General features: G+C 38.7%; 1 protein-coding gene across 3 annotated transcripts; it reads left to right on the forward strand.

Annotated features, from left to right (window-relative positions):
• Positions 1 to 1,067: 1,067 nt before the first annotated feature.
• Positions 1,068 to 24,641, forward strand: LOC144055108 (dnaJ homolog subfamily A member 3, mitochondrial-like). 3 transcript variants are annotated; one of them, XR_013294776.1, is made up of 15 exons: positions 1,068 to 1,312; positions 1,814 to 1,950; positions 2,046 to 2,129; positions 2,263 to 2,460; positions 2,609 to 2,761; positions 2,860 to 3,007; positions 4,311 to 4,375; positions 4,457 to 4,585; positions 4,672 to 4,787; positions 4,916 to 5,010; positions 5,494 to 5,633; positions 6,191 to 6,324; positions 19,977 to 20,076; positions 21,830 to 21,968; positions 23,475 to 24,641. XR_013294776.1 is itself a non-coding variant. In XM_077570809.1 (12 exons), the coding sequence occupies exons 1-11, from the start codon at positions 1,111 to 1,113 to the stop codon at positions 5,616 to 5,618; spliced, it is 1,455 nt and encodes a 484-aa protein (XP_077426935.1). In that variant the 5' UTR covers positions 1,069 to 1,110; the 3' UTR covers positions 5,619 to 5,633; positions 6,191 to 6,393. The 3 variants fall into 3 exon arrangements, 1 of the variants encoding a protein (XP_077426935.1); XR_013294775.1 differs by having other exon boundaries at positions 1,069 to 1,312; positions 5,491 to 5,633; positions 23,475 to 24,381; XM_077570809.1 differs by lacking the exons at positions 19,977 to 20,076; positions 21,830 to 21,968; positions 23,475 to 24,641 and having other exon boundaries at positions 1,069 to 1,312; positions 5,491 to 5,633; positions 6,191 to 6,393.
• Positions 24,642 to 25,496: the final 855 nt, after the last annotated feature.

Raw genomic sequence — 25,496 nt, forward strand, 5'->3', positions numbered from 1 at the left:
ATACTGTTGAATAATTCACCATTTCAGTGTCAGTCTGTAACCATAACACTGGCCTCATCTCCACAACAGGGAAGAACTGGAGATGGTGCCATTTGCCTGATACATATCTTCTCCCTACGGGCGAGGTTAACAGCTGCCTGTGTTTGAGAAAGCGAGTTCACCCTTGAGAAGGCAAACTTAAATTGATTGGTTACCAAGAGCAAAAGTCCCTTTAACAACAAGGGAAGCTTTCTGCTGCTCTCTGATCTTCGTACGTAACATTAGAATGTCACAGTCGCACCACCAAGGGGCAAACTCATGATAGCTAGCTGAAAGCACATTTGTTAGTGGTGCATGAAAACTGAAGAAAGAAGAAAAAAAAAGGATCTAATATGTTAAAATAAGATTCTGTCATTGTTATTTGTTCATTTATTTACAGACCTGCCTTGTTATTAACAGCGAAGTGACGCCATCTGCTGTTTGAATTTTTGTCAGGTTATCAAACGAGCAACAACGTCCGGATTTAAATATGATTGAAATGCTGTGGCATTGAAATCCCTCCAGTGTGGCTGAATTAAAAACAATTCTGCAAGGAAAGGCGAGGTAACAAATTCTCCACAGAAGTGTTGGTAAGTTTAGGGGACAACTTAAGTACATGTTCTCACCTTTCCCCCATAATAAACAGAAGTGCCATATAAAAACTGCATTTCATGTTTATTTGGTCGTCTTTGATTTAAGTTTGTTTGGTGATATTATACATTAAAGTGGGGAAATGCAAACAAATAAGAATATGAGAAGAAGGAAATAGAGGTGGTACATGGTAGAAAAAGTTAATAAAATGTACAAACAACAACAGAGGATTAAAATATAAATGATAACAAATTAAAATAACCTTTTAAGAAAGTTCAAAAGGAGATGGTGATATGTAAAAATAAATAAATAAAATGATTTGATTTCGGTAAGGAACAGTTTTGTAACCCAAAGCAACATTCCATGCCGATCTATAGATGGCGGTAATGCAATATTTCCGTCTGCAAACCGCCGTGTGATAAGAAGAAGAAAATACTGCCTCGAGAAAAACATTTAGCGCATGCGCAGAGCGTTGCTCACCTAGGAAATGACGACATTAAAATGGCGTCTTCCGCTAGCCGGCTCACTACACGCTGTTCCGTTACGTCGCTTGTTTCCAAACTCTGCCGCGGTCGTCTTCTGTCTGTATCCGCCAGACATGCGTGTCGTTCGGCGACGGCCTCGTTCGCTCATTGGGGAGGTTTGGTGGCTCACCCGAGCCCGCGTAGCCTAAAAAATGTGGTGACATTGAGCCGGTTGACAGGTGAGCGAGCTTAATGTTAGCAAAATATCTCCATTGCTTGTCAAAACTGTCATTTAAAATGTTAAAAACGGCCTTTCCGTTGTGAAAAAATTAAACCTGAGTGCTACCAAAGAAAATCCACTATGTATGACTGATGTCATGGCGTAATAATACTGGTTTAGTAACGTCAATCACTCACATTGCTGATTTGCAGTTTTGAACACTGGACCAAATAGTGTTTCATTTAGTACCATTAGTCCCAGTTAGTCAATTTAAGAATAAATATAAAACTCTTGTTGAAACTGCCCAATGTCCTGAAAATAATTTGGTGCTAATCAAAAGGCTCTTAAAATATTTGCAGGTGAGTGCTGTCTCTCATTTAATCCCAGCAGGAGATGAGCCCCACAGGGGGAAAAAAACTCAAAATATGTGAATTTGTAAATAGAGTACAGATCATTTGCAGCCTTGCTTGTCTACCAAACTTTTATTGAACAAAGTGCATTTGCGTCATCCCTTCTACAGCCCTGCGTTATCCTCACATTATCCCAGGCCGATGCCTCCGCACCAGCGCCAGATGTGCGAACAAGCAAGACTTGTACGGGGTGCTGGGCGTCGCCCGCACGGCCTCACAAAAGGACATCAAAAAATCTTATTACCAGGTGACACCACCCCCATTGTTGGCGCCGCATTAAACCTTGGGAAGATCCTCAAATAGTCTGCATGACAGTCTAATCTGAGTTCCTTGTGTTTACAGTTGGCAAAGAAATATCACCCAGACACAAACCCCGACGACCCAGAGGCCAAAGAGAAATTTGCCAAACTGGCCGAAGCATACGAGGTAGCGACTGTCAATATACACTTGCCGGCCTTTTTTCTTCATTAGGTGCACTATATCGAATCATTACACCTCATTAGACTGTAATGAAATCTGATACAAAGGACAGATAAAAATTCAGTCCGCTGCATGGCAGGTGTTAAGCGACGAGGTGAAGAGAAAGCAGTACGACACGTATGGCTCGGCGGGCTTCGACGCCAACCGGGCGGGCCAGCAGCAGTACTACAGAGCAGGCAGCGCTAACGTCAACCCCGAGGAGCTCTTCAGGAAGATTTTTGGGGATTTCGCCAGTGGCTTCCAAGACGTCAACAGCATGTTTGAGCAACGGCCGGAGGTGAGGGAAAACAAGGCCCTTCACGACAAAAAAAAAACAAAAAACCTAATTGAAATAAAAAAAATGACAGATTTTTGTGAATTAAAAAAGAAAAGTCTACCACAGACAATCGCTCGCCAAATGACTATTTTCTCCTGCATGTCACTAGTTTGTGATGGAGTTGACATTTAACGAGGCGGCGAAAGGCGCGAAGAAGGAGCTGTCCATCAACCTTGAGGAAGCCTGCCCGAGGTGCGTCGGCAAAGGCAGCGAGCCCGGCACCAAAGTGTCGCACTGCCAGTACTGCAACGGCACTGGCATGGTGAGTCGCACATCTCTCCCAATTTCTTTGAGTCATTCATGTCTGCTGCTTTTATTTTAAAATTATTATTTATTTATTTATTTATTTTTTTGTGACAGGAGTCGGTGCACACGGGCCCTTTCATGATGCGCAGCACATGTCGACGTTGCGGCGGCAAGGGCTCCATTGTAATCACGCCCTGCGCTCTGTGCCGAGGTTCCGGTCAGACCAAGAAGAAGCAGGCGGTCACGGTGCCGGTTCCGGCCGGTAGGGAATATGAAGACAGAATCTCATCATTTATATGCATAATGTTAGGTTGTGCGGTTAATTCAAAATTCAATTACAATTTCAATTATTACACTCCACAATTACAAAATCAGCCTAATCGTGTAAAAAAAAAAAAAAAAAAAAAGATTATTAATACTAATTTTGAGTTGTTTAAATTCATACTTTTAAACCTTTTTTATTTTATTTTAAAATAACAAATAATTGCGTAATTATCTTTTCAAATAATTTATTTGTCTTAATAAATTTTTTTACGTTAAAACATTTTTTTGTTTTGTACCAAAAAATAAATGATCGTCCCAATTGGGATTTCAATCATTACCAATATAAACGTGATTAATATTTTCTTCATAATTGAGCAACCTACATAATGTTGCCCGGTTTGTAACATTTTGTTTTATCTAAATGACGCCAGGTTTACATCGTATGTTTCAACTGATGCAAACAATTAATCAAAACAGTAATTGTGTTGTTGTTTTTTTGTAGTTGTGGTTGCATTTTTAGTATGATATTTAAAATGTTATCACAATATGTCAAGTGAAGTATTTTGGGAGAAATGCAGAACAGTAAGAACTCAGTCAGGCTGATGATAAATTGTTAGCCTTTTGAAATGGCAATTGCTGGGGGGTGGGGGGGACGCTTTCTCCATGTGATGTAAACTCAATACTGCTGTTTTGGTTAGCAACAGAGTTTAAAACGACTCAGCTAACTAATGTCCATGTTATGAAGAAAAGCGTCTGTGAACAACATTAGTTTAGGGCTACAACTAAAGATTATTTTAACAATCGCTTCATCTGTCAATTAATTAATCAATCGTGTATGTTTTCATTTCCATCCTTTATTCCAAATCACAACATTTTTCCACATTAATAGTGCAGAAAATGCACAGACACAAATTGCGATTAATTTACTAATTTTGTGCATAACATGACAGAACATATGCAAAAATGTTGATTATTGTTTGCCAAAAGTAAAAGCAGCTGTTTGCAAAACTTTTATTGATAATATCTGCTTTCATAAAGGACTACAGAAATCTATTTACTGTTGAAATGCCGAAGTTCCAAGGATTTTGGGCAATTTTTCAACTAAAGTCTCTCGGCGGTTAACTGATTCTGAAAAATAATTATTGATTCATTTGAGAATGGATTATTTGTTGAGTAATTGTTGTCTATCCTAGTTGTGGTATGTTGTCCATTATGAGCAGCATTTCATACATTGAATATCATATTGCGTGTTGCTGTACCTAATATTGTGGCACGTAAGTGAATATGGCATTTGTCTACAGGGGTTGAGCACGGTCAGACCGTGCGCATGTCAGTCGGCACGAAGGAAATTCTCATCACGTTTCAGGTGAGACGCATCCATTTGGCGAAACAGTGAGTGAATGTATTTCCCTTGTTGTTTATATGCAACGAAATGGGGCCCACACAGGTCCAGAGGAGCCCCGTGTTCAGGCGCAACGGGTTCGACATCCACTCGGACGTGCTGATTTCCGTGGCTCAAGCCATCCTGGGTGGCATCGCCACGGCGCAAGGCCTCTACGAAACCATCAGCATAGCGGTGAGATGGTTAGAAAGCATCAACTCCTTGATTCGTTGCAGGTGCGAGATTTCATCCAAGGTATGTTCTGGCCGCCTTGTTTGCAGATTCCCGCGGGCTGTCAAGCGGATCTGGTGATCCGGCTGCAGGGGAAAGGCATTCGCAGGATGAACAGCTACAGCTACGGCGACCACTACGCACACATCAAGATCAGAGTGCCCAAGTAAGAGACTTGAAACGGGTTGAACGTACACAAAAACTGACCGTGAGAAGCAAAAATTGTATTTCCCATAATCTCTTCCATTTTAGTCCCTTCGTACATCTCATTATTTTGGTTGTTTGTCTCTGCAGGAAGTTGACGCGGAAGCAGCGCTCTCTGCTACTCAGTTACGCCGAGGAGGAGGCGGATGTTTCTGGGACCGTCAATGGCGTCGCGCCTTCTCCGGGTAATTGTTTCACTTTCATGGAAAATGAGATTGCAGGCAATAAACACTTTTTCCACGTTCACTTTTCATTAAAAAAAAAAAAAAAACTACTCAAAATGCTTTTACATGAGTTAAAATCAAAAGAAAGATGTCTGCCGGATACAATTAAAAAGAGCATCTATTGGGCGTTCCAATTAAAAGCTCAGATTTAAAATACAAATGGGAAGAAAACAGCCACAAAACTGAATTTGATTTTATTATTTAATTGGTCGAATTCTCATGATGTGAATTTATGTAACAAGCATTAATAAAGATACGAGGTCTTCAAATATAGAAAAACAAGGCTTATTAAGTGCTTTTGGTTTAAAAGCAAAACAGTTTTTAATTGCGGGTCACTTTTATAGTTTGGTTTGTGATCGCTAATTGAAAATAATGATATAAGGACTGCCCTGCCCGTCTTTCATAGATGTCGCTGATGACGACAGTATGCTTTGCGTCCAGCAGGGGGAGGCAAAACGTCAGCTTCTGCTGAGAAGACCAGCAGCTCAGCAGAGGGCGAGAACAAACAGAAGACAGAGGAAGAGCAGGAGGAAGGCTTCTTTTCGAAACTCAAGAAAATGTTTAGCTGAAATGAAGAACACAAGGTGGGCACTTCACACAAAATGTAGACTTCTGTAGTACGTGTCCTTAGAATGCGGTGTAAAAAATATTGCATTTTTTCTCTCTTAAACTGCTTTTTACCTAAAAATATATATATATTTGTTAAGCTTTCTGAAAATTAGTTTATAAATACATTTCTAAATTACAGATTATATCATTTTCCTCGATTTAGCCCCCACCACCCACCCCTGTCCATTTTCGTGCAGCACAACAACTAAATGCTGCTTCACTATGTTTGCTTCACATAAATGTTTTTAAGCAAACAGTCCAAAAAGAAGAAATGCAAAAGCATTGTACTTAAAAGTTAAACACGCTTGATGTACTTAAATACTTAACTGGACAAAAAGAAAAGTTTAAGCCACATAACATAACATGATATGCACAATTTGAACCTTTAATTCAATGATTGTCGCATTCGACAATTTGAAAATAGCTGATTTGGTTTCTTAATGAACCTAACGCGTATGTTTTTGGAATGTGGGAGAAAATCACTCTTGTCTTTTTTTCTTCTTTTTTTTGTTACTCCAAAAAAAAAATGAAGGTCGACATGGCAAAAGAAGCGGATGATTCCGGAATTGGAGACGCGTTTGCACGGGGCCAGTTGTTAAAAGTTGCGGGCAGCAAACAGGCCGGGAAAACGTGGCAACGCCTCAGCAAAAGTGGCAAAGGACTATGGTAATTAGTGTAAAAACGTGTATGTCTCTTTAAAAATATATTTAAATAAATTCCACAGGATAATTTCAAGCTCTCATTCATTTAAGTTGATGTTTGAGTACAGCCGGTGGCGTCATCGCTTGCCGTGTGGTTTTTGAGGCACTGCAGGGAGACTCCAGAGGCAGATTGATGTTAGACTCCGGCCGTCCCCTTTCTCTGCTTTTTGGACCACAGAAAATGTTCTGTTCTCAGCGTGCGGTTTATTCGTGATGACTGTAAACGTCCTCACTAAAGCCAACCGACTTGTACATGATTGTTCCAAAGAAGTGATAGATTCCTTTTAGCTACTTATGTCTGTGCCGTGGTTAGAAACCAAAATGTTAGTGTCCAGTTGTGGACAAAACAATCAACATTTCTTTTTCGAAATTCACTATCCAAACCTCGGAATACATCAAGTTAATTTTCAAAGAAGAGTTGAAAGGCCCCCGTGGGAATTCTGCAAACTTCACGGCCGTCTCCTTCTCCTCAAGTGGGACTCGGCGGTGTCGTCAATTTTCTTCATTCTGAGGCATGTCATGTTCCTAAATCACTCCCGCGTAATTATGGAGCGACGGTTGAGTCTCTTGTGTTGTTTCTTCCCGCGGCTGGAAAAAGTGCCGAGCCTGCAGACGGAAATGTTACTTGTTGGAAAAGACGTTCCTTTTGATGTTGTATTTATTTTAGAGTCTCATAATCACAAACAATCCCCCAAAACACACTCGGCAGCGCCCCCTGGAACATTTGAAACAAAATGACACAAGTTTCATCGGTCAACATGAAATTAGGTGGATATTAAAAGAAATTCTTAGAAAAACGTGCACGAAATTGAACAACCGTTTTAGTAGGAAGTTGCCATTTTGAGCGACTCATACTTTGCCAAATCCCTGCTAGGGTATTCGTCCGAATGGACCCCAGTTGGAATCAGGTAACGTACATTAGTGTTTACTAACCTTTATTTAGCCAAGGCACAAACAGTATTTTTCACTTAGGACACACAGCCAAAAATATTTGCAAAATAAAATATTGAAGCAATTCTCATTGTGAAATCTGGGCCAATTTAGTTGCAGTTACAAAGCTATTATTCTGTTGTATGCAGGGCCCGACTGATGGATTTTTCGAGGAAGATGCAAATTCTTTTTTTTTTTTTTTTTTTTGCTAGAGCTCAGTATTGTTCATTCGATTTGACATCATCATTGCTCTCCTTTTTAAAAAAATAAAAATAAAAATGTTTTTTTTTTTTTAATATATATACATATATATATACATATACACACACACACATATATATATATATATATACACACATATATTATATATATATATACACACACACATATATATATATATACACACACACATATATTATATATATATATATATATATATATATATATACATATACACACACACATATATATATATATATATATACTTTTTTTTGTATGTGCGTGCGAGCGTGTGTGTATTCATCAGTTCACCTAAAGCCCATTAAAAAAAATCCCATACTAATAATATAATGTAATAATAAATTGCCAAATGCAGAAACATCAATGTAAGTTATCACGGAAGATGCAAATTCTGATAGTGAAGAATAAAATTCTGATGACCAATCGGTTGATTAACTGCAAATATATATAATAAAATAACTTGACAATATTAGTTACTGTTTTTAATTGATTTGTCTTTTAGTATTTAACTTTTATAACAAAATAAGCAAAAGTCAGCTGATTGGGGTTTTTTTCAGTTTTTTTGCAGATTTTTTTTTGTAATGTGTTATTGTGTAAATAAATAAATAAAAAACATTGAGAGAAAAAATAATAAAATTTGGCACACAAAAAAAGGGAAAAAAAGATCAGCCTAGAATAATAGTTTGTTCAACTTTTGTTCACGTTACTGCAATAAGGGATTTTTGGTAACAAGAAAATGCTTGCAATATCTCAATGTTGTTGTTATTATTATTATTATTATTGCATATGACAATTTTGCAATTTTGGTACAGATTTGAGCAAGCATAATCAAAGTTGACATGCTAGATAAGCTTTTGCAGCTCACATAAAAATGATATGGGGGGGGCCAAATCTGGCCCCCGGGCTTTGAGTTTGACACCTGTGATCTAGACTTTATCTACGTTTGGCCTCAGCAAACTTGCGGATTTACATTTTTGTGGATTTTTTTCCGGGTAATTTTTAAAAATAGTTTGGCACTTTTGTGTCTCATACGAGTGTGTTCTTACATCCAAGCGGCAAGTTCAACGAGGAAATTTATTTTTTAAACTGCTTTTATAAATATAATAATCAGTCTTCATTGACACTGTCAGAGTGGTATTTATGTAACAATGTGTTCATTGCTGCGGTTCCGGCGGCGGTGTCGAAGCATTCACTTGCTGTGTAATTACAGGCGAAAAAGTCCAAAGTTAAGTGCGACCTTCCTGCAGCATTGTCGCCGAGCTCATTAAAACGCAAACCTTTTAACTTTGTTTCCTTTCACCGAGTTCAGACGGCACCAAAACCAAAGTGAGCAGTCAAAAGCTAAAAAAAAAAAAAAAACGGCCAAGTTTATATTCACAAGAGTCAAATTTGAGTGGGAACACACAGACAACAATGACTTGATTGGTGATTAGAGAGCAAAGTCAAGAAAAGCCGATTCAACGCTTGCCTCAAGACTTCCTCAAAGGTTTTCATCCCTTTCGAGACGTGAAGCCGGACGCTTGCTTGTCAGGTCTCGCGCTTTACAAACATACGAAAGTGGCCGCGTGTCAATCACGTGTGACTGACGGCTGGTTGCCGTGAGTAACTGGGAAAACCCGGGAAGCAGTTCGCCGTCCACATTGTCTGCAAAGGGGCCCCAAAAAGCAGCTATTAGGGGCTAATTGGACATGTGCAGGTGCTTCATAATAATGCGGCCTAAAAGTAGCATGTGGAAGTGTGAAAAGTTTCTTTTTGGGGGGACACAAGTCCAACAATGCCGGAGTCTCCCGTGGGAAAATAGTTATTGCTCATTTGGTGACATGGTGCGCACCGCACTTACCGTGGACCAGAGGAAGTGAGGGAGAAAGTTGCCTCAGGAGATTAGCACAAAAAAAAATAAAAAAAATTGTGGAAGGAGCTGAATGAAACATGCCATCTGGAAAAAGCACCCTCCAAACCTCAGACTTCTTGACTCCCTCTTTAAATGATGTAATATAATTTTAAAAACATTTGAACTCCCTCCCCCTCAGAGTAGACCTAGGAAGCCAATACATAACATTCGGAGGACAAAACGTGGCTGGCGTGAGGGCAAACGGGCTACTTATACTTAGTCAGCCGTACGAAAACATAACCAAGCATGAGCTCATCCCCGTGTGTGTTTGTTATATGTCACAGTGCGTCTAAGGGCGGGTGGGAGGCCCACAACCGATTTTATAAAAGCCCATATGGAAAGCATCAAGTAATCTCGTAATCTGATACTCAATCTGGGGTCCGTTTTTGAGGCGAGGAACGTCTCCTTGACCTCTTGAGATAGACTTAAAATATACACACACACACACACACACAACAGATGCATGTGGCAATGATCTGAATGGCCAATTAGCCGCCGAGGCTGCGGGGGTGTAAGGATACGCAGGCCGAAAGTGGGAGAGACGTTTGTCTGATTGAGGAAAAATGGGAAACAGGCAGGAACCAACGTCACCCTTTGGCCTCCCATACACAAATACATGCTGTTTACTACGACAGTGAAAATATTTGACATCCATCTACTGTGTCATTATGGTTTACAGCCAACATGTTATTATGCAAAATCTGACGATTACTTACTCTCGTACTTTCTGCTTATGGAACTGCCATAAAAAAAAAAATTATTTTGTCCTTTTTTGTGATGTCACCACAGAAGGGTGCCAGTGATGGAAAATAGTGTTAACTATAATATATATCTATATTTTTTAATGAAACGGGACTTACTTTAATGACTGTTATCTTAGCTTGTTTATTAAAGGGGAAGCCAACCCCCCAAAAATTCTTGACTATGTTATGCGACCTCACTAGTCCAAACGTGAAATTCTGATTAACTAATTTGCTCCCAAAAACTTGTAAATACGTTCTCTTTAAAATGTTTAGTGTCCCAAAGACGTAGTTTTACGTTTTTTCTTTTCTTTTAATGCTAGAGCATGTAGAAGGCTTTGATGCAGCCTCTGAACTGAAGAGAACGCTTCAGGCAATGGTAGTTATTACACAAACGGCCAGCAGGTGGCAGCAGAGTACAAGAGATCAACCAGGGCCATGTTGCAAACCAGCTCTTTTCCCCACTATTTTAAACAGTTTTGTGAATAATGATGAAACTTAACTATATTCTAATGCTAATTGCTGCAAAACAGAAACAGATAGAAATATATATTTTTTTTTTCTGATGAAAGAAGAGACTGTAATCTTTCTTTTGGTACGTTCCATGTTTTTATAGCAATAGAACACAATATTCCGTGGGCCTTGCAAAATCTGTCAAAATCCAATAAAACAGCCAGGAGCAAAGGGGGTTGCTTCAGTGAAAATGGCTGGGAGCCAATCACAGCTCAGCTTCAGGAAACCGGTGAGCTGTGATTGGTCGCTGCCTGAGCCCCGAGCAACTGTGATGTCATCTTCAGTCGACAGCAAGTGGCAAAATGGCCGCCCTCTGAGATGGACAAAAACGGCTAGATTTGGCTTCATAACTCATATTTCAAAAATGTAATATTAATAAGAATGTAATGTTTAGACTAGTGAGGTCACATATAACATATTGTTGTCAAGAAATGTTTAAGGTTTGACTTCCACTTTAAATCGCAATAAGATCTTTTTTTCAAAATTGTTCAACCCTAGTTGAAATGTAATTCAGTGCAAACTGCACGAGCACTGCACATTGTCATCATTAATTTTAGGAACGTTTCCCCTGCTGTGTGACCCCCCCCCCCCCCCCCTTCAGTTAGTCTACTCTGCTGATTTTGTTGGCCTCATGGCTAACAACCGCCTTCATAAATCACATCAAGCCGCCAGGCCTCGGCAGCGTGAAGAATGATTACTGAGTGCAAACACAAGTTGGAAATAATCTAGCCTTTATTTTTCATTTGAAAATCATAAATTGGGGGTGTATTCTATTAAAAAAAACCTTAAACAGTTTTGACATCTGCGTGGGTGACGTGGATCAGATCACGTGATGTAAACAAAGATGTCAACAACGTGCCCCAAAGAATGTCTCTTGGCTCGGCGGTGACGTATTTGATTTGTTTGCTTTTAATGAGCCAAAAATGTTGCGCTGCACCGCGTTGGCTCAGGAACGCAACCCAACCCTGCCTGATTGCTCCCATGATGCAGGAGTGGTTCTGGCTTGCTCTCACTGCTGCGATTCCCCCCCACCCCCACCCCATCCCCTTTTTCTTTTCTTTTCTTTTTTTTTTTAATGTTTAGCTGTTGTTTCACCAGGAAAGTCGATTAGGGGCTAATTATAAATAATGACAGTAGGGCTTGAGGGAAACTGGGAAATGAAAAAAAAGTGAAAGGGAAGGCGTACAAGCACTATACTGTACAACTTACCAGCAAAACTGCCATTTTACATTTACTATGTTTTTGTTTATTTCATATTTCAAATTGGTCCTACGATGCTAATGCAATCTTTTGCACAGACGACAAATAACTTTTCGCTCAGATTTTTAAGAATGTTTATTTTGGTGTACGTCTTGGCTAGTTTTCCTGGCTAGCATTAGCATTAGCTAGCGTCCAACTGTTTACTTTTGTAGGGTCTTTTCTTCTTCTTGTAATATTGTTCAATGATTGTCGACTTGATTTTCAAAGTTGTTACGCTTTTCACCACAGCACCTTCCGCTGAATCAGGCAGGGCACATCCCCACTTTCACCGAATAATTACTGCTAGTTATGCTACTAGCTGTTCTTAGAGATCCATTAATTCCTCTCTTTCTTTCCAACGAACACACCCAAATAACGGGGGAACCGCAAAAGTGCCACGCGGCCTTGAGTAAGTTCTCGTATGCCTACAAATGACTTTTAACCTGCGACTCGCACGTCTCAAGTTCTCGTACATCACCGCTACAGCTAGTGGTGGGGGGATAAAAAACGAGGCCCGTCAACTCGCCGGTCCCGCTGAGGCTCAAAATATATGTCCGCATGAACTCTGGGACCATAAGTCAAGTCGGCAGCTGTAAAAAAGGGTCTATAAACGTGCACTCTGGAGGAGAACATGAGGCGCAATGTTTGGAAGTAGGTAAGGTATATACTGTACTAGAAGCTTGACGATTATGGAACTGAAAAATAATTTCAACATTAACCACTAAACTTTTTAATATTTATATCGATTGTTTCAAATTCATTTTGTTTAATTAATACATTTTTTTGTGGTTTCTGTCGTTTAAAATGAACACCGGTAACTGCTCCCACAAATGTTATGTTTTGATTTAAGGAGTATTTCTCCAAGAGGAAGGAAAAAAAGAAAAAAAAGATTTTCTATATTTCCGTGGACCGTGATGCAAGGCAATACGGAAGGAAAAAAAAGAACGAATCCCAGAAGAGAAATTTTGCGATGTGAAGGGAAAAAAGCCATATTGCCCAGCTTTATATTGGCAGTTTAACTCATTCACTGCCATTGACGGCTAAAAACGTCAAAAATCCATTTAAACTATTTCTATTAGTTTAACATTTTTTCCTCTTTTGTTAACATGAGTATGAAAAGCTAGAACTTTTTTTATTTGTACATTCAGAACAGATATGAAATTTATGATTAATCGTTGGTTAACTAGTGAAGTTATGCGATTAATTACGATTTAAATTTTAATCACCTGACGCCCCAAATTTTTTATACTCTTTTTTTTTTTAGAAAAAATTTATTCATTCACTGCCATTGACAACTATAAATGTCGAAAATTCATTTGAACTATTTCTATTGGATTAACATTTTTCCCCCCACTTTTGTTAACAAGAGTATGAAAACCTAGAATTTTTTGTCATTGTACATTTAGAACAGATATCAAATTTGCGATTAATCGTGAGTTAACTAGTGAAGTCATACGATTAATCACAATTAAAAAGTTTAATTGCCCATCACCTCTAATTTTTAATCATCTTTATTTTAAATTTTTATGAATTTATGGCAGTGAATGAGTTAATTGACGCCCAAATTTGACCACAATCCATTTAGGATCAGACTGCCAATCATTTAGCTTTTCTTAACTTGTCAAGGAAACGTTTGGAAAAGTAACATTCTTTCCTGCTCTACAAGTGCAAAACGAGTTAACTATTGTCAAATTAAAACTAAAGTAAGGTTAAAAGTACTGTATTTACATTTTCTGGAAAGGGTAGAGGAGGATAAATCACCACATGGCAAAGAGTCGTCCACATGCAGAGTCATAAGGATGACAGCTAATGAGCATAGCTAGCTGGCTAGCGAGCTAGCTGGCACACCAAGACAAATCTAAGCTAGCCCAGGTTCCAACTTTGGTCAACGTCCGCATCCGCTTGTAACGGCTCACTGAGACGTGATGGTATGATTTATAAGTTGATCCGTTTTGTTGAGGCATAGAATTCCCCAACATTTTGCTGTGCGCGTTCGTGCGTGTGCGCGTGCTGCGGTCCTGCTTTCTATCCTGGTCACTTTTACACTCGCCTTCATCTCTCAGCGTTTGTTTGGACGATGTGGTGACAGCGCCGCGTAAACACATGAGGGAGGAGTGCTTTGTCGTACTAGTTCATCTTACGGAAGGTCGGCTTTCATAATAAGAGCATCGTGTGTGCGCGCGGAGGAAATGCTAGTATTGTTTTTATTTTTGGCTAACTCCCTTTAGCATAGCCTCACTACTTTTGGTATGTAGCACATGCTAAATGCCTTTCTCTTTATGCGTGCTTTATACTCCCATGAGTAGAAAGTGTGTTACTTTAACAAAGTAAGGAGTGGAAAGTACATCGAAATGTGATGAGTTAAGGTAAAAAGTCCTTGAAAAATGCACACGTACTTACTTGTTACTTCCTAAATAAATAAAAGAAGCTTTAAAAGTAGCAAACGGTCACATACAAATAGTCGCCGAAAACAAACAGCAGATGTTGACGTACGTATAAGAGATGAGGGCGTTGAGGAGAGAATGAAATGTGTTGCATGCGGGACCCAGAATGAGAAGGGGGGGAATTTATTTTGCGCTTTTGTTGTAACAGCTGCAGGCATGCTGAGAAAGAGCACTGCGCTAAAAGAGTTGCTTATCATGGAACACACACACACACACACACATACTGATGTTTATACAATAGTGTTGGCGCTTCAGCTCGAATATGGTTATACTTAAAACCCGACTTACCTTGTCAAAGTAGGCTTTTTCATTTTTTTTAGGGCCCCACCAATTAATCGGACGACTGATATTAGGCCTTTTCAAAAATAATAATAATCCGCCTGAGTTTTGCCAATTAAATAGCGATACAATTTCACTTTCTTATGTGAAACAGTAAATGCTGTTCAGTAGAAATGAACAGGAAGTAAATGACATTCACGGCTGGAAGAATGTTAGTCTGTCTCCAACCTCAAATGCCCTTTAACTCATTCACTGCCATTGACGGTTATAGACGTCAAATATTCATTTTAACTATTTCTATTAGTTTAGCCTTTTTTTCACAAGAGTATGAAAACCTAGATTTTTTTAATTGTACATTTAGAACAGGTATAAAAGTTGTGATTAATCGTGAGTTAACTCGTGAGGTCATGCAATTAATTCCGATTTAAAAAAAAAAAAAAATCACCTGGCGCTCCTAATTTTCAATCATCTTTTCTTTTTTTAAATTGCGTCAGGTGATAATTTTTTTAAAAAATGTAATTAATTATTGACTTCAATAGTTAACTCATGATTAATCATACATTTTATATATGTTCTAAATGTACAGTAAAAAAAAAAAATCTAGGTTTTCATACTCTTGTTAACAAAAATGGAAAAAATGTTAAACTAATAGAAATAGTTCAAATGAATTTTTAACATCAATAGCCGTCAATGGCAGTGAATGAGTTAAAATGCAATATCTGTCGGTATATCTTTTAATAAGATTTCAATTCAGTGTTCTGTTGATTTAGTTTTGATTAGACTTTCGACTTGGATTATTGTGTACACCTGTTGTCATCATCCCGGTCGGTCCCTTGTGTCTTCCAATCAGCTCCCTCAGACATTTAGTTCTTGTCCAGGTGATTCTCGTTGTCTCCTCATTTATGCTGCGTCTCGCCCTATTTGAAATGCTTCGGACACTCGCAGCCTCGCACCCGTCGACGGGAACGCGCAACCGAGGGGCACAAAGGCGGAAGCGCAAGTACTGGGACGCGACCCACACGTCGCGAAACGGAAACAAAGTTGATGTGTGAAAACCCGGAAGTCGGAAGTCCCGCCTCCTCCGTGGCATATAGTCCATTGTTTGGCCCTTGTTTCTTAGTTTGGTGAGTCTTGAGTATTCTAATATTTCTTCTGCACATTTGAAATTAGATTTTCATTAGGACTTTGTTTATTTATTTTATTTGGCGGTTTCCCCCACAATCTACATAGTAAAATTGGAAGTGTAAATTTAACACTGAGTTCATATAGTTCTCACCAGTTCCGAGTTAAATTTACACTTCCAAAAGTGTAAAGATTTAACTCATCGTTAGAGTGAAATTACAACATCCATAGTCTTATTATTTGACACATAAAAATATTCTTCTGTTTTGTTTTTTCTTAGTAAGTCATATTGTCCCATCACTGAACTTTTTGCACTTTAAAGTGTTATCTACTTTCACCTATCAGTGTTATTTTTTTTTTAACACTTTCAAGTGTTATTTCCTTCCATTTTGTGGTATTCATTTCTCACAGTTTTGTTGTCACTTTAAAAGACAAAGTGTTATTTTCGTTCCTTTTCGTGTTCATTTCTCACAGTTTTAGTTTCACTCCTTGACAAGTTTATATTTTCCTACCCAAATGGGGACAGTGGGACTCGAACCTAGCACTTGGGGGGGGGGGGGGCAACAACACTAACAAGTACGCCACAAGATGTTTTTCTTCACCACGAGTGTTCAAATAACACGCAGTAACTCAAAAATAATCAACACTAGATTTTTAACTCGATAGTTTTGTTAACAAATTCGTTTTAAGAAAATTGCTCCAGTCCACAGCAGAAAGAAGTCTGCGTCCCCAAACACAAAATGTCCGACAGTGACGACAAACTTACAAGCCCGAGCGCGTTCCGCTCTGTCGACTTCTGCCTTCAATCAACACATCCTGAAATGTGGCGATGTTGATTTGCACTCTATGAACTCGCAAGTCATCAAGCTTAGCTTCCATCTTTCAAAGCTCGTTTCATTTAATGGCAGTTGTTATGCGCTACAACAGTGAAGGATTTGGCTTCAGTCCGTGTGATATATACCAAAAGGCTTCTTGCCCGGACTCAAATAGCCGTGATGTTTGCTTTTGGGAAAACATTGGACTCAATCTGGATAAGATCCCTGATGAATATTTATAGTAGACAACTCAAGCTGACCCCCAAAAAACCGAGGGCAAAGGCTAAATCAAGGCAAGCGGCTCCTCATTACCACGTGTTAACGTAAATGTGATCAACGCATTGATGGCGATTTCGAATATCAGTCATCATTTTCAATGGATACATTTAAACAATTAAACATTTGTTGTTGTCCGATTAATCCAAGTTTGAGGTGAAGCGAATTATGAACAGTTCCAATCATCAGCCAGTGTGAGCTGAAACCTTCCGACTTCTGTTAGCAAAAAAAGGTCAGGTATGGTCTACTAGAACAGCTGAATTTTCAAACAGATGTATGTTCCGGTTGTGTACTGAATTTGAATGTGATTAGTTAATTCTAAAGCCAGTCAAAATTCACTTTATTTCTATAAGTTTCCAAAAAAATTCCACTTTTGTTAAAAGTATGAAAACCTAGAAAAAAATGTTTTATTGTACATTTAGAACAGATCTAAAGTTAACTAGAGAAGTCATCTGATTAATTATGATTAAAAAAAATAATAATCGCCGGACGCCCCTAATTTTTAATAATCTTTTTTTTTTTAAAGAAAATATATATATTTTTAAATAAAAAATAACAATTAAAGAAAAGATTCGAAAATGTTAAACTTTTTTTAATAGAGAAGATTATTGAAAATTTAAAAAAATAAGAATTAAAAAGATTTTTTTAAAGAAAAGATGATTAAAAATTTAAAAAAATTCAGGTAATTAAAAAATAAGATTAAAAATAAAAATAATAATTACAAACTTAAAAAAAATTAAGAAACTTTTTAAAGAAAAGATTATTAAAAATTGAAAAAACAATTAAAATATTTTGTTAAATAGAAAAAATTATTATTATTTTTAGATTTTTTTTTTAAATAGAAAAGATTATTAAAAATTAGGGATGTCAAGCGATTAAAATTTGTAATCGTAAATGCATGATTTCACGAGTTAACTCACAATTAATCACACATTTTAAATCTGTTCTAAATGTACAATAAAAAAAAGTATTTTTTCATACTTTTGTTAACAAAAGTGGAAAAAAATGTTAAACTAATCAAAATAGTTCAAATTAATTTCGACGTCTATAGCCGTCAATGGCAGTGAATGAGTTAGGAGGGTGTGCACACTTTTACAACTTTTACCTACATTGTGCATTTTTTTACTTCCTAACGTTGATATTTAATCGACACGTCACAAGCTTTTTATTTGGCTATTTTCAAACCAGTGAGAGTGAGAACAATTGCGATGACAATCACGGAATTGAAAATGATCAAACGTAATTTATTGTAACTTGAAAGATGGTAAATGCTTTACGTTCATGTCGTGGCTGCTCAGAACAATGCAGACAATTTGCCATTGCTACCAGATTGGAATGTACAATGCAAATTTATCACTATTTTGTGTCGATGTGAAGCGACTCACCTCCCGGGCACATGCAATATTCTTTCTCCGCACATCAAAGTTAATGATGCGTACACACTTTTACATTTGACTTGGAAAGCAATTGACGTTAGTGTGGCGGTTAAGAAAGTGTTTGCCGTGGCTAATCCCCACTGCGCCGCCCTGTTGTTTAGCAAGCAGCGCGCTTGTTTGCTCGTCCCGGATAATCAGGGGTCTCGCCCCGACAGCAGAACGCACGCAGGTGTCCTTCGTGTTTGCTGATGACACTTTACGATTCCCCGGTGTTGGAAAGAGGAAGTGGGTCGCAAACACGAGTCTTCCCACGAGGTGTGAGCTTGTAGAATTGTACGGCATTGAGAGCGGTTTCTAATATTTTGGTTAGCCGGATGAGAGTCAAGTTAAGACAGAGAGGAAGTTCTCAGCACAGGTAATCTGAGATGATTCCTCCTCCTGATCACTGGGATCTCTTTAATTCCTCTAATGCAGCGAGCCTTAAGTGTGCTGGGAAAAATCCAAATCATGAAGAACAGTCCAAACAATGAGTTAATTGAATGTGAATGAGAATATACAGTCATTTATTGTAATGCTGTTGACGTGCTTTTTTGTTTTTGTTTTATGTTCATTCCCAATTAATTTACGATGATTTCCTAATATATAAATCTGATGTACTGTAGTATTGTTATCCTTCTGTTTTGATGGTTTGGATGAGATGTGCTACTTTCATACCAAATTTGCAAAACAAAAATATATATATATATTATATTTTAAACAAAATATATAATATTTACTACACAAAAAATGTATATTATGCAAAGTTTTGTTTTTTCTTAGTAAGTCATAGTGTCCCATCACTGATGAGCTATTTTTAGAGAAGACCCATAGGCTACTCATGTTGTCCTTTGGGATAACTAGTACCCGCTGGAAACAGGATTTTTTGTTTGTTTGTTTTTTGTAATGCACTAGGACTTGGTTTAAAACAAAAAAAAAATCGATTAATTAAATGAATCCCTTATTTTCCTTTTCATAGCCCAATATTCATTTATAAAACCATAAATCGATCCTTTTAATCTTTTTCCAATCAATTTTTGTGGGAATAGAATTTCACTTGAAGTGAAAAGAGAATTTCACTTAAAGGCCCAAGTGTTTTTTTTTGTGTCTTGCTGTTTTCTTGAAAATAACTGTAAACAGGAATTTTATTTTAAAGCATTTTCTTAAATTTACGAAATACCTGATTTTTTTGCACTTTAAGACATTCAGAATTTGTATGATTTATATTTACAATTTTTTTTAATCAAATCAAAATAAAATTATATAAAACAATATTCTAAATGTATAATTTAAACATAATATATAAATATATGAAATCCCTCGAAAATCAAAGCGAATCGAATCAAAATCTGAATCGATACACAGCCGTACGATGCGCATTAATCAACACCGCATAAGGTGTAAGTATTCAGGAGTTAGGGCTCTAGTCTCCCTCCCTCCCAAGTGTGTGCGTAACTGCCCCCCTCTCCCCTCCCCTCTCTGCTCAGCCGAGAAGGACTAAAAAAAAGAGGCAGCTCGTTCAGTGATCTCTGCAAGCAGCCAATCAAATTGCGCAAAACACTCATTAGCGGTGACGGACATTTTGAGCAGTCATTCAAACCACGGTAAACGTGCATAATCAATAGTGAATGAATTGTAATGTATTATAATCCAAAACGAGCAGAAACGATCAGTCAGTCCCACGATTGCTCAATCGGCTCCTCTTCATCCACTTAGGAAGACTCCCGGTTGATTTTTGGGGCCCGGTGCCAACTTCGGAAAGACAAAACCGGTGAGAACGGCGCGTAGACCACCCAGCTCAGTCTTGTATGAACAGGTACGTTTAGCGGCTTAGCACGGATCCAACTTCGACGTGCTCGCCATCCGGCGCATCTCATCTTTCACATAATGACACCAAATGTTGTGTTTAATAAGTTTGCCAACTCGTTTTAATGCCGCGTGGTGTTGGCAGCACACACACACACACACACACACACACGGCTCTCTGCTCCATCTCCTTTTCCAACGATAACAACCTCACTTTCATTAGCCAGTTACTTTCTTTCTCCTTCCCCTCCTACTACCTCATTTACCTTCTTCAGCCAGTTTATTAAAAAAAAAAAAAAACCTCCTGGTGGTCTTTTGGCTGGCGGACCGACTCCCACCCGCCCACACACAAATACTCACAGGGCCTTTTACCGTAGCTCATCATGACTGCAGATGTTGCAAGAATCTCGTACCGTGAGCTGAATTACAGCCACGGTGCTGACTTCTATTCAGACATTTATTTTTACTTAAATGATTGAATACGCTTTCTTTCATAACGAAGGGGTGGGTATGATTGTGCGTGCGTGCGTGCGTGCGTGTGATGGCGACGCTAGTTCCCGGCTTCCCTCGGTGGGATCGTGGGAAGATGCTCCCGCCCCCGAAAAAAAAGCAAAACAAACAGATCAATAAAGTAAAGAAGCAAAGAAAAAATAAACCGATTCAACACACAACTGGTAGCCCCCCAACGTTTAAACATACCCCCACCCCTTTCCTGTCACTATGAGCTATTTTTAGCAACAGTTCTTTTCCACTATGTGTGAAATAACAGCACTCCCAGGGGTCCTAATGTGTGGGAATACGAGTATAGTCCAACATTTTCTCAGTGGTAACAACAATATAGGCATGAGACTGATTGATCAGGATTGGATGATGTTTTGCATTTTATGCAAAATTAGTGATTGGCTATAATGTCTTAAATTGCCCCATTAATTAATAAAAGTAACACATTTCGTGGTATGAGACTTAACACAATCAGGATTTTTCGGCCGATCAACAAGTTTGAAATAATCGATCACCGATTTGATAGAGAATCTCTTTTTAACTCATTCACTGCCATTAACGGTTATAGACGTCAAATATTCATTTGAACTATTTCTATTAGTTTAACATTTTTTTCCCCACTTTTGTTAACAAGAGTATGAAAACCTAGATTTTTTTATTGTACATTTAGAACAGATATAAAATTTGGGATTAATTGTGAGTTAACTCGTGAAGTCATGCAATTAATTACGATTAAAAAATGTAATCGCCTGACGCTACAAATTTTTTGTCATCTTTTCTTCTTTTTTTAAACTCGCGTCAGGTGATGACATTTTTTAAAATGTAATTAATTATTGATTTCAATAGTTAACTCTGATCGAATTTTTGATTGGTAATCTTTTTTTTTTTTTTTTCAAACTCTGATTACTGATCAGCCGAAAAATATTGATTTGTGCAAAGCCTATCAAAAGGCCATCGATTTTACATTCATACATTCCATTTTCTATAGCGTTTATCCTCACATATGACTTTGTAATAATAGTCACGCCATAATTAAATTAAATTGAAGAGAATTCAACGCTTTTTTGCCACACTGCATCCTTTGAATGGCCATTGTACTCCTCCTCCTGCTTTAAGATAGCACTGTCACATACATGCTAATTATCAAGCTAGCGGACTGAAAGGCTAAGCTATGTGTTTGTTTCGAATACACACGTGGCAAAGATATTACAAATTTGAATCGAAGACGATTAATAATGAATGGGGTTTTTTTTGCGTTTCAGCCAAGAGGAGAAAGCGGCGAAGAGGAAGTGGCTGCCGCTCGAGTGGGGAACGCGTGGGTGTGGAGGTTTGAGGCGAGTGGGGAGGCCTGGCGAGCCGCGCGGCAGATGACGGACAAGGGAAGATGACGTCCATTCTCAAGTAAGGATGAAGAATGTGAACGAGGGGGAAAAAAAAAAAAAGGCTTTTGTAGCTCCAAGTGTAAACAGCAAGCTCGTGCGTCAACTGTATTAGTGTTGTTATAATGAACAGCTCAGTCTTAACAAATGCGCCAACAACCCCAAAGATAGAACACGATAGCACACTCTTGCTCCGGCTTGCTTTTCACCCGCACACACATGAATACACACGCCGGGCCAAAACGCCTCCTCAACCACATGTGGCCAAAAATCCCAAACTCAAACCCTCACACACTCACACACACATGCGAGTTCATGACTGCGAACGAGGGGATTTCCAGCCTGATGCTTCACAGCTGTGAGTCGGCAGCCAGCACGCCACCTACCTGACGCCTCGAACCGTTGACCCGGGGCGGCTACACGTTCGCTTTACCAGAGTAACTTTTTGATGGGAGTAGCTTCGAAACAATATGCATTTGTGTATTTACATTCAGACTCAAGTGTTTTGTTTTGTTGGGGGGGGGGGGTGTTGACACAGACAAAATTTGGGTGCAGGTTCATGTTTTATCAGCCCCTGTTGAGGTTTCTCCTTTTTTTGGACTTGCTGATTAAGAGTTGCAAGGAATCCAAAGACCACCCCCCCCCGACACTTCCTGAGTTAATGCATGGATTTGTTGAGTCTTGCTTGACAGTGTTTAAAATTCTCATTTTCAGTAGAATTCTGAATTGTAAATGGTAGATTATTATTATTACTTATTAGTTTTACAGATGGTGATTAACTGAGATCTCATCTTCATAGTCTGTCTATTCCGTAGATTTTGTTTAGTCCAGTTATAATTAGAGCTGTCAAACGATATATATTTTTTTAATCAGATTAATCGCATCTTAGAATTTTGATTTATCATGATTAATCGCTCAATTAAAAAGGCTTTTTAATCAACATTTTTCGCCTGACAAATTTAAAGAGCACCTGTTATGTGTTCATTCTTTTAACATTTAATGTTATGAAGACGCGGTCAACATTTTTGGATCCACTGCACACGATCATCCTTGACATGAACAAATAATCTTTTTTAAAAAAAAAAATTTTTTTTAAAGAAAAGATTATTTAAAAATTAGGGCCGTCGGATGATTACATTTTTTAATTTAAATTAATCGCATTACTTCACTAGTTAACTCACGATTAATAACAAATGTTATATCTGTTCTAAATGTGCAATAAATTGTTTTTCTAGGTTTTCATATCTTTGTTAACAAAAGTGGGAAAAAATGTCAAACTAATAGAAATCGTTAAGATGAATTTTTGACGTCTATAGGCGTCAATGGCAGTTAAAGAGCTTAAGAAAATAAGGGTCGTATATGCTCAAAAAAAAAACATGCCTCGGAGTATTTCAATAAAGTATTCCGATATCACGGATTGCGCTTATTGCCGGGATGTTCTGGAACGAACGTAGCCCAAACAATAGAGGCCGGTTACTTTACAGCTTGCTGACGTCTCAGAATTCCGAATGTTTGGTGTGGCCCTTAGATGCTTCTTCATTTCGGGAACAGATGAGGACATCTGGGAAGTCAACCAGGGAAATTTCATTGCAAGATCCCCATCATTAGCATACAGACAGCATATCCCGTTCTGTGCTTCTGCCTGGAAATGTCAATTCATACAGAAAGTGAGCGGCCAACCAAAAAAAGATGCGCAGCCAAAAGCTCCCACTCTCCTCAGGATCGTGTTTGTGGAATTTTCCCATCCGTTTATCCTTGGCTTGCCGCTTTCAAAGTGCTTATTAAGCGCTGTTGTGTTTGGCCGCTGGTAGTTGAAGAGTCAAGTCTGCAAAAGTCATCAGCGGGCCTCAGTTTGTTGATAGAGACTGAAAACAAAGATGGAGCAGATGGAAGAGAAATGACACAAGAATGACTATGAGAGGGGGAGGGACGGAACACGATCAATTCTTTGCCTCACTGTTTCTTAACTCCTTACTACCTACCTCTGTTTCAGACGTGATAGTCTTTATCCTCTGCGAGGAATGGCTATTATTACAGCATTTTGCGGAGTCAGCTGTGAAACTTTTCTTGGTGTGCGTTCCCTATTCATTAAACCTGTATACTGACCCCAGCTGGCCAAAGCGTGCACAAGAGAAGGAGCAGCACAATGTTCATTGAAGTGAAGAAAAAAACGATTCTTTACATTCTATTTATGTCATTACTGTATGATTTTATAAAACACAATATTAGAATGTTATTTTTCTTACGTTAAATATTCATAACATTTTCTGATTTGGAAGAATCAGTTGCTCCCTCCTTCAAATCATGATGGCTTCCATGTCGCACGGCACACGTGTTATATAGCCCATGTGCGACGGGTTCAAGGTGGCAAAATGTTGGCTTTGAAGTGGGTGGCCCAGGGTTGGGGTCCTGTCAAGGGAAAAAAAAAAGGTCAGTCATGTTGAAGGGGGGGGGGGGGAGGCGAGGGCGGGTTCGTCCGTCACACTCTGCCGGCGTGATTCAAGTTGTCAAGGTCAGGTGACTTCTTGAGCCGCCGCCTTGACTTCACATGGCGACCAAGACGAGACTAAAATGGGAGCGGCAACTGTAGCCACAGCATTACGACCACTTCCACGATATATACAGGGGTGCCTTGACTTACGAGTTTAATTTGCATCATGGTCACCTTCGTAATTCAAAACACTCCTATCTCAATTTGTCTCTCCCAAATGAACGAAATGCCATGAATGAACTAATGTGTTGTTGTTTTTTGCCAAGAAAAATTACTTTCTATAAATAGTATTTCTATATATATATATTAGCTTTTATTGGTCGCTATGTGCATTTATCAGTTGTGAATTTGAGATAAAGAATCTCGGGTTATTTTTAATCCAAGTTAGCTAGTTTCCCGACCGTGTTAGCTACTAGCGCTAGCATGTTCTAACAGAAACAACAACATTGTTGGTTCATCACTTATTTCCGTACACTTTAACAACAATTTCAACTTTTGGGCTGCTCGGAAAGGAAAATAGAGACTTTTAAGGAGGGTAGGCTATTTGGAGAGATCTCAAAATCGAACTTGATCTATTTTTAGCCAGAGCTAGCCAGAGCTAGCCACGGCTAGCGGCTCACATATATCACAATCGCATTGTGGTAAAAGCATTTTTACCATCTTTCAATGACACTTAACCTTAATCAAAATAGTCAGAACACACTTTGGTAGACTTTGCCGGTTGGAAATCCTTTCGATTTATCTTTGCAATTCCGGACACCATTTGACATTCCACGGACCCGTGAACGGCACACGATACCATCTTTTACAAGTGGCTGTTTTTTGAGATACGAGCCAACACCAGCTATAGCGCAACCTAGTTCATTTTGTGCCAATTGTAACCTTGAAACGTAGTATGCAGGGACCGGCTTAAATCCGAGGACCTCCTGTAATGTTTGGATTTCCTCCTGCCGCTATTTGGAGAAATGAGTCTCCTTTGTATGAGAACACTCCTACGCGGAGAGGCAGGGGGCACGCAGCGGGCATGGTTGTGATTAAACCTGATGAGGTACGGCGTGG

Source organism: Vanacampus margaritifer, chromosome 7 (assembly GCF_051991255.1).
Source record: "Vanacampus margaritifer isolate UIUO_Vmar chromosome 7, RoL_Vmar_1.0, whole genome shotgun sequence".
NCBI lineage: Eukaryota > Metazoa > Chordata > Actinopteri > Syngnathiformes > Syngnathidae > Vanacampus > Vanacampus margaritifer.